Raw genomic sequence first — 9,995 nt, 5'->3', positions numbered from 1 at the left:
ACGCACCACCGACCGGTCGCCGCCCGCCGAGCAGGGAGAGCCCGGTCCCAGCGTGCCCCGCGGCGGCCGCTCCGTGCTCCGCGGCGGGAACGCGCCTCATCGCGGCTGAGGGGAGCGGCGGGAACGCGCCGCATCGCGGCTGGGGCACGGCTGAAGGGAGCGGCGGGAACGCGCCTCATCGCGGCTGGGGCACGGCTGAGGGGAGCGGCGGGAACGCGCCGCATCGCGGCTGAGGGGAGCGGCGGGAACGCGCCGCATCGCGGCTGGGGCACGGCTGAGGGGAGCGGCGGGAACGCGCCGCATCGCGGCTGAGGGGAGCGGCGGGAACGCGCCTTATCACGGCTGGGGCACGGCTGAGGGGAGCGGCGGGAACGCGCCGCATCGCGGCTGAGGGGAGCGGCGGGAACGCGCCTTATCACGGCTGGGGCACGGCAGCGCGATGGGCACTCGCCCAGCTCCTCCAGGCTGAGGAAAAAACGTCTTTCGGTGAGGGTTACGACGGAGAAAGCATTGGCCCTCACACGTAGTGATAATGGCAAAAGAAAAAGTCCCATTTTCGATAGCTTATCACTAAATAATTGTGCAAGGCCGGAACCAGCGATGGAAACATGTTTCATACATTGATAGCTGTTACTACCGAGCTAAAAAATACATTAAAAAGTACATTAAAAATACTGACTTGCTGTTAACAAAGAACAATGGCAAAGGCAATGCTGTCCCTCAGCAGCCAGTGCTGCTTCCCAGGTGTTGGGGCTGGGGCAAGGCACACAAAACCACGCTGCTTTGTTTTCACATATTTGGGCCTCTCGTGTTAGTGTTTCTCAAGGAGTTCACATGTGGACAAGTAAGTGGCTCTGCTGAGCCAGCATGAGGGGACATGATGCTTACCAAAAAAAAGCCATTTTGCACACTCGCCTATAATGAGGAGTTTGAGTCTTAAGGATTATGTCTAAAGGTCCTTGGGTAGAGAGACTGTCTTAATGAGAGAGCCACTGCAAACTGGTCTGAGTTGTTTCCATCAGAAATGAAGGCAGAATCCTCCTCTGCCTCAACAGAATGGAAATACTCACAGGTAGCTGCAGTAGCAGATCAACCACTGACTGATCCAGAAACACATTCCCTGTCCCTTGCCAATGGCCATTGCACAGGCACTAGGCTCCTTCCCCGCATACAGCAAACTTAACCAACAACCAAGACTTTTCAACGTTGGTGTTTTTACTCCTTTGGGAGCAAAGGAAACATTGCCATCAGTAAGAATAAGGACCCCTCTTGTTTATGGCTCATGCAAGAGAGCTGCAGCTGCACAAGCAGCAAGCAAGCTGACACAGGAGAGGTCTGTTGGGGAGGGAAAGGGGGAGGAAAAAAAGGCCTCTGTCTCAAGAACAGTGAGGCTCTCATCTGTGTGATTTCACCCTTGCTGTTTTCTTTAGGAAACAGTGATCCACAGAGCACACTGTTTTCAACATAATCGTAGTTCTCTTGACAAGAAATCAGAGGTAGGAGACTTGAGGTTTTCTGTGCAGAAGGCACATGCACATAGAAAGGGAATGAGAGGAAGTGTTCACACAGGCTCACTCATTTAATGCAACCAGCTAGCCTCCCCCTGTATAGAGTGAAAAGTCACCTCCAGAGTATGGGACAGCTTTACTTTACACTCCCTTATCTATAAAAGAAAACAGTTGCCATATCATGTAAGACATGCTCTAACTGGTGCCCAAATCACTACTGTAATTAATGAACAAAACCAGGATAAATGCACAATATTTATACATTCTTTTTAAGCTGGTGCAGGACACAGCAGCATTTGAGGTAATTTTTGAGAAACTGCCATTTTCAAAGGATGATGAAACATCATCGTGCTCCACCCTGCAGCTAAAGCAACACATGAACTGTGGGAGACATACCTTGCAGCAAGAGGTGGAACAACTCCATCTGTTTTCTTTAAGAATAAATTAGGTATTAGGTTTTTAGGAATGTATGTAATCAAAAGCTGAAACAACTTACCTGGGGCTTCAACAAATTCATTGTAATTTAAATTGGGTCCCAAAAGACAAATAATTGTGTCTCAGACGATGGTGACATGAGACCTCACACAGTGATGTCTACTGCAGTTTCTTTCACCCACAAAGCCTGACATTGTGGTCATAATGACATTAAGCTTTTATCTATAGTAAAAAGTGTGAAAAGGAGTGTCATGCAGTTTGGAAGTGCTGACTGTATTGCATTGTTTTATCTTTGGACAAAAAGGGAAAACAGACTGAAGTAGCGTACTTGACCTAAGGGAATTGTGCAATACATGTGCTTAGCATAGATGTACAGAAGGTCCTGTGTTAGCTGAACAAGGCGATGGCCAAGGTCACTGCTGTGTGAGAACATGAGAAAATTCTGGTTAAATCAAGACGCTAGAGATAGTTCCTAGATTTGTTCTTGGCTAACACAGTGCATGGTTATGATGCTGCGAGTGCAAAATCACTGATAAAGCTGAAGAGAGTAATACGTGTCACTAACAAGAATTATATTCAACATAGTAACCAGTGTGGCTGTGAAATGCTAAAGATTCAGTTAGCAATCTCCCATTCTGTTAAAGGGTTTGGCGCTCTGAGCTTTTCCACAAGTGATATTTCTAGATGCCATGTTGCCTTGCTCAAGGCTGCAATGAAATAAAGTAATAGCTTCAATTTCCAAAATAAAGAAGATAACCCTGTCTCTTGGCATCTGCTTAAACAAAACTGATTTGCTGTAATCCAACAGATCGGAAATGAACGTTCCAAAGATAAGGCACATCAACAGTTTCTACTTCATCTCAGTCTAACTTGTCTCTTGATATGAAATCTACTATAAATCAAGATAGAAAGTAGCCTGAAGCATTAATTTATTTTGTGTCAACAAAAGGAAGGCTTATCTCCACAAATTTGCTGCCAAGTTTTTGTCTCTTCAAAACAAAAACATGCTCCTTGCTCATAGGAGAGCAAGTACCTGAAGGAGGACACAGGGAATACTTTCAATAAACCTCACTCTGCTTCTGTGTTTCAGAAAACAAGTCTTATGAAAATAGCCATCTGATGGGATCTCACAGAGATGAGAGCAGAAACGCTACCTTAGAGTTCACCTTCTTTAATCAAGAAACAGTCTGTTAGGTTCCGCCAGCATTCCCCCGCTCGGATGCACGTACATGCAAACACAAAGCTGACCAGATGTATTTCAGTCAGCTGTAGGAAAAGCACATACTATTTACTTCTAATTTTTGGCTTTTGCCACCTCTCCCACTTCTTGCTGTGCAGCTTTTAAACAGCTTCCAAACTCCCTCTGGGCTGCACTCCAAAACAGGACAAAAAAAGTTAGCTCTTCCGCACACCTATAGCAGGGACGCTGAAAAACTGTCCAAAAGGCTACATTTGTCACAAAGCTTAGTTTAATTTGACAATCATCATAAGGCATCCATGTAAATTAAAAATTCCCACCAGGGTCACATACATTCTCCCACAAAATAAAACGTGTTAAAATGGAGGCCTGGGAGTCCCAAAGATGCGAGTGGTTACTGGTCCTGGCCAGGCTGCTGCTGCTGCTGGCGGTGGGGTCCAGAGGCGCAGCACCAACAGCGGCAACTCAGGAAGTGGAAAGTCAGTTTGCACAAATCTCTTTCAGTAGAATGGCAAAAGGAAAGAGATTTGTACAGACAACATCATTCTCCATCCTTTCTGGGACAATAAAACAGAACGAAAAAGGTAATCCCATTCAAGGGGCAAAGAGCAGAGCTTGGAGTTCTGAAGCCCAACAGTGCTGATGGCCCAGTTTGAGAAATAGTGAAGCGCTACAAAAGCCTGAGTTTATTTATTGCTTTATCCCAGTTCAGCCCAGGCTAAGGCTACGGTGAAGTCCAAATTAATTTAAAGCCAGAAAATGCAGATCCAGTAACAGCACCTAAGTCCCCATCCACACGTGGGTGTAAACAGATACTTTTGGTGAAAAAAAAAGTCTCCCACATTTCCCCTCTTCCGGTGCTATGTAGATCCCCATAGCAGGGCTACAACTAGCCCAAGTATACAACAGTTTCTCTCTCATATTTCCTTTAGCTGAGCCTCTTCCAAATGTTTTACCTTTTATTCAAACTAGTTCTTTCTCCTGGTGATACATCAGAGACGCTTCATGGGAGCTCACCGAGAGGCACACGGGTACCCGCACGTTAAAAAGAATGTGGCACGGAGTCTAAAAGCCATCACTTGTAATTCTAATACCCAACATTGCTTTGCCCTCAGCTTCCTGAGGCTAAACAGCATAGATGGAAGAGTGCACCTCCCCATCTTGCCTGCCCAGCCGGTGACCAAGAGAAACAGCATGCTGTGTAAATGAAATGGCATCTTACCACTGCAAGTCAGAAAACAGACTTGGGTAATGTGGGGCTTAAAAGTTTCACATCAAGAAACAGGGTGCTTCCCTCAGGCTACCATATGACAGGGTAACTGTTATTCAGGCCAACATTACCCAAGGCAGTAACATTTTGACATGGATGTCTCCATGTTTGACACACAGGCCCAACATGTGCTAAGGTTCTTTAAAATAATTAAAGGTCCTGTTAATTCTTCCAAAAACACAGAACAGAAGAGATACGGTGCATCTGATAAATGCATGTGCTAGCCATCCTAACTCATTAACAAAGGTGGCAGCTAGACTTGTCAAAAGAGTTGCAAAGATTTAGGCACTCAGCCAGTACCAGAATTGATGGCATTTGGGCACCTAAATTTAACTTCTTTGAAAATTCGAGCCTACACTTTTCTTTATTGCTTGTCCCATTGAGTGCAAAGGGAAAACTGTAGGTAGAGAGTTAACTACAGAAGGATTTCAAATCCATCATAAAAGTTTCCCTGTTCTTTTATTTATATATATATATATATATATATATTCATATATATATATATATATATATATATAAAGCATTATTATTATTATTTACCCACCTGGGGGCAGGAGGGAACAGGAGCTATTAAAAATTAGTTTCTTAATTACTTAAGCATTATTCCTCTACCTCCCAAACCACAATAGCTCTGTCACAGTAAGGAGCATAACATGAAAACATGCTTGCTCCTAGTGACAATTCCTGAGTCTCTCCCTTTGCAGAACTTCAGCCCAAATACCAGGATAATGGCAACTTGACACATGTACACCCGGCAGCAACATACACACAGCAAGTAGGACATGCTTCAGTGGCCTCAGACAATTGAAAAAAGGAAAAATAAACAAAACCACCAACGAACCTGGAGAAACCATCCAGAAGAGCCTCAGGAAAGGGAACTATCCACTTTCCACGGAGAAGCAATTACCCAGGAGTCCCTGCCCAGTATAAACTGAATCAAAATATCCATCCCATAGCTGAAGGAGATCTCTGAAACCTGGCAGTGTCACACGCTGGATACTTGAAGGCACGTTTGCTTTGTGTTTTGGGGGAGAAATCCAGTTACAACACACTGCAGCTGCAGGGCTGAGAGAAAGGAGGAGACACTTGGTATCTTTCCTCTGTTCTGTCCCCATTTTCAAGCTTCATGGCTGGCATGAGCTGGTGATCTAAGCAGACACATTAACATCCCTGAGTGAAATGGCACCATTTGTGGCCTCTGAGACTTTGTCCTCAAGCACCATTGCTGGTGTGTCTGTAGTGACTGCTGTAGTGTCTATGGCAGGAAGCGGATTCAAGCCCTGTGATAAGATCTGTTGGATGGTTTTCCGCAAATTGGGGTGCAGCTGGTTTTGGGTCTGGTAAAAAATTTCTAAGGCAAAAGACTTGAGGGTGCCAGTGCAAAGGTCCTCATAAAGTGGAATTGTGTACATCCGAGACATCTGCAAAAAAGGAAAACTGAATAACATCACTTCAGTAAAAGCCAAGAGGTTCTAGAGCTACAATCCAACAGCCCTGGATGACTTCAGACTGAAGACAAGCAACACACTTCTTCAAAAGACAGCAGAGTCTGTTCTAATTAAGTATAACACAGAGTTTTATGAATGATAACAAAAAAACCACATTTGCTCTCTAAGACTGAGCTACTTCCACAAATAACAGAGCTGTCTTTAAAAAGGCCAAGGAGAAGAGGCCACAGCAAACACTTCTGCACAACAGAAACAAATGAAAGGAACTGGACGAGACTTTGCCTTGCTTGAAGTGTAAATATTCAATCACACGACTTAGTACTGTGAAAGTTTCTGTTCTGGAAAAGCCAGGGCTGCTCAAAGCAATGTAAAAAATGCACCGGGCAGAGCTGTGACAAGGCTGTTGAGTTAGGCTAGAAAAGCAGAGATTGTCTGTAGGCATTTCAAATTACATCTGCCCATTCCTCCCCACCCGCTAGCAGGTGAGCCATGCTCGGCCCCTTCGCAACACACCTGGTCTACACTTGGCCAGGAAGCAGAAGTTCCAAGGTTCTTTCACGTCGCATGTCTCATGCACATGTCTCATGCACTGAGAGCTGCAGTGATTTTAATCCAGCAGTTAGTACCTGGTTTTCCAAGAAGCGACGGACTTTGTAAAGGTCTGGGTAATAGTCATTTCGGACTACAATCTGCAACCAGCGGATACGGATTTCTGCATTCATGGAATCCAGCTGAGAGGAGTAACATTCCGAAAGCTTTTTTATCACCTCTGAAGAGAGCACACACACATAGAGAAAGAACTGTGACCTACTTTGTCAAGTTTGAAAGTCACCAGAGAATAAGGAATCATAAAAACCACAGAACCATCGAACGGTTTGGGTTGGAAAGGACTTTCCACGGGCAGGGACATCTTTCACTAGACCAAGTCGTTCAAAGCCCCATCCAACCCAACTTTAACGTGAACTATATGGTCGGTGAGGGATAGGGCTCTTCGGAATCCAATTAATTACCCCAGGAATAGTTTTCTGCTCTCATGACAGAGTACTCACCGTGTGGCAGTGGTGACCCGTCCAACAATCTGTCCAAGAAAAGCACGGTTTGGAACGTTCTCCATTTAGTGAGGTCAGCACTACTGGCAGCAGCAGCAGAGTCCAGAGGCTCCGTGGTCCAGAGTTTGAAGAGCGTCTCCACTGGTTTGGTCAGACTGGATCCCTGAGATAAGTCTGGCTCAGCTAACGGAGGTCCTGTAGCATTGAGCCAACGTTCAAACTCCAGTCCTGGAATGAGGAGCACCAACAATGTTGAGCAGGAATCTCTGCAGGTGGCTTGGCTTCCCCAAAGTTCAGGACCACTTCTAGCACAGTTAAGAGACGCTCTACCAACAGCAAATCAAACCAACCTGTAGTTAAAGCACCATTACAGTCTTTGCAGTCCCATCAGGCGAGCCCACACTACACCTGGGAGAGTGCCAGCAACACCTCTCCAAATTTAACCACGAGTTTTCTAGAGCTCAGCATTACACTGAGAAACACACATGTCCATAAGACAGCCAGGCTAATGAGTGGCTACAATCAAATTATGTTCTATTAAAGGCAGGGGGTTTGGTGCATGCATTTCCTCTCTATCAGAATTTTAAGGAAGACTGAAGAATAATGAGGAAAACCTCCCTCATCCAAAAGAAAATAAAAGGTGAGGGGGCTGACTAAACTCCTCCTACCCACCAGTAACCCAACCAACTTCAAATTCATTTATACAATCAATAACTAAGAGACAAAAAAAGTTTCTCCTAAAGTGGCAGAGCTAGCAGGGTCTGGTTTCCAATAGAGCTCTTCCCCTTGACCTTTACCACCTCAGCACTTCTCTAACCCTTGGCAACACTTCCCATTCCACACTGTCTACCTCAAAACTCCTCTCTACATCCCCTGAGTATTAGCCAGGCAACAGTTAGCACATACTGTGGGCCACTAGCCAGCCAGTGGGCCAAATAAAGCACACAACTGCTGAGCTCATGCTGCAGCTTTCCCCAGAGTAGGCTCACTCATCTACAGCTCACCACAGGCAGTGTCCCCAAAGCCTGTAGGCACCTAATATCCTTAAGGGCTGTACTCACTGCCAGTCTGGTTTAAACTCACCCATGGGTTCAACAATAACGTGCAAAGATGGACACATGGCAGAGTAACATCCGTCTCAATACTTTAACAAGCACCTAGTAGAATACCAACCTTTCATAAATGCACCAACAGCTATAAATAGAGAGTGAAACGTTATGGAGGAGATTTTCTAGGCAAGGATGGGACCTTGGGGAAAGTTACTGTTCTCAAAGCACATTTTCTGTAATTCAGATGGATAAATTTCAAAGTGTGATCGTATTTTTCTTGCATTTCAGCATATGTAAATTTCACATGCACCCATCACTCTGTCTGCAGTGTGAAAAATTACTTAGTGAGAAAGCTAACTGAAGGTCACTCAGCTAATTAAGCAATTTAAGATGTTCTCATTCCCCAATATGGAGGCAATAACAACAAATCACCACAACCATTTCTATCCCAAACATCTGACTGTTGCCAAAGGTTTTGTTAGCCTCAGCATTTTCTTATGCATCCCTCAAGTCAAGCACAAAATTCATCATCCAGATTTTCTGCTGTGTTTGTAGTTAACTAAGCAAATTTCCTACCTGCTTTGCTCTCAACACACTGCTCTTTCAGCTCTGGAAAAAAATTCAGGAAGGAATCCAGAAGATCTTGAGCCACAACACTGGTAAATTTGTACTTCTCAATGTAGGCCTGAAACAGTAAAAAGCATAAATTATGGTTAGGAGAAAGACAGTTTCCTTTTGATCAGAACCATTTAATGCAATCAAAAAACAAGTATCTGGAATTTTTTAAAAAGGTAAAAAAAAGCTCTCTCTCCTCCACCCAGCTGAGGAAAGCACTGGGACAAGGGAAAAAAGACCAATGGCTGCAAATACATTAACACCTGAGGTTTGTTTCTTTCTGATACAGATCACAGATACATTAATGTATCGAGGGCAGGAAGGTTTCCTTCTCCTTGACAATAGTAGAAAGCCAGAACACAACTGGTTGCTGAAGTGTTCACTGAGAGACTATAGTTCTGTTACTATGACTTCAGTCTGAAGATGGAATGGGGAAGGGATGGGATGAGGAGATGAAAAATATTCATGCAGCAAAAAAGAAAAAGCAATGAGTTGTGTAACTTTTAAAAAGCAGGTCAAGAGCTGACAACTTTCTATAGGTTTGCAGATGTGCTTCAAGGCACCAAACCTGTCCCAATAATGGAAACCATGCCCTCTATCACCCACCCTGCCTAAAAAATCACAAGCTAATACTTTTTAGGGGTGAATAAAGTCATATGGTTCCAGTCACAGACAATCTGTGCTGGAATGGCTTTCTAATTATTTGTGGCACAGAACAAGATGTAACAAAAATGTACTACTGCTCTCTATTTGGCACCTTGTAAGCTCAGAATCTGAGATGAAAGATGAGCATGAGCACAATCACTTAAGAGAAACCTCGTAGAAAGAATCATCTAGGTTGACAGGCCCACACAATTCTTCCATCTCAGACACACTTGTATTCCACTTCACCCCTGTCAATTAGCCACAGTGCCAAAACCTGGAGAAACAAAAAAAACACAGCTCCAAATTCCAGGAGAAACATATGCTTATTCATACTCACTCTTAGGAAAGAGTCAAAGTGTCTTGGGTCACCACAGAGCTGGGACAGGTAGTAAACAAAGCAGTAGCCTTTCTCATAGGTGAATAGGTTCATTAAATTACTAGGATTTACACCTGAAAGAAGACAACAATGTTATAAAACAATCTAATGAGGACTCTAACAACCCTTCCAAGTTTACAGACCCCCCTAGAGATCACCAAGTGGAGATGTAGTGACCTAAAAACAAAACAAGCCTGTTGTCACTACATTTAATTTACTGCAGGAAATGAAATGGAAGCAGTCCAAATATACAAGCTGAAAAAAGAATAAGCATTGCAGGCTAAGTGTTTATTCCTAGTGGAACAACTCACTTCAAAACAGAAATCACTGAACACACCTGATTTTTTTTCAGTGCTAAACTCAGGAAGTCACCACACCATAAATTTTTAAAGACATCAATAT

At 44.2% G+C, this 9,995-nt stretch overlaps 1 protein-coding gene across 2 annotated transcripts in view; it reads right to left on the bottom strand.

The window, feature by feature from the left end:
- Nucleotides 1-3,394: 3,394 nt before the first annotated feature.
- ABCC5 (ATP binding cassette subfamily C member 5) overlaps nucleotides 3,395-9,995 on the bottom strand; it is an 87,596-nt gene continuing 80,995 nt past the window's right edge. For both annotated transcript variants that reach the window (XM_062005287.1, XM_062005285.1), the window contains 5 exons: nucleotides 9,555-9,667; nucleotides 8,534-8,642; nucleotides 6,909-7,136; nucleotides 6,486-6,628; nucleotides 3,395-5,832 (listed from right to left, as the gene is read on the bottom strand). In XM_062005287.1, coding sequence (XP_061861271.1) covers nucleotides 5,560-5,832; nucleotides 6,486-6,628; nucleotides 6,909-7,136; nucleotides 8,534-8,642; nucleotides 9,555-9,667 — 866 coding nt within the window. In that variant the 3' untranslated portion in view covers nucleotides 3,395-5,559. The remainder of the gene's footprint in view (nucleotides 5,833-6,485; nucleotides 6,629-6,908; nucleotides 7,137-8,533; nucleotides 8,643-9,554; nucleotides 9,668-9,995) is intronic.

Source organism: Colius striatus, chromosome 12 (genome assembly GCF_028858725.1).
Source record: "Colius striatus isolate bColStr4 chromosome 12, bColStr4.1.hap1, whole genome shotgun sequence".
In the NCBI taxonomy this organism is placed as follows: Eukaryota; Metazoa; Chordata; class Aves; order Coliiformes; family Coliidae; genus Colius; species Colius striatus.
This window is presented reverse-complemented; position numbering and strand designations above follow the sequence as displayed.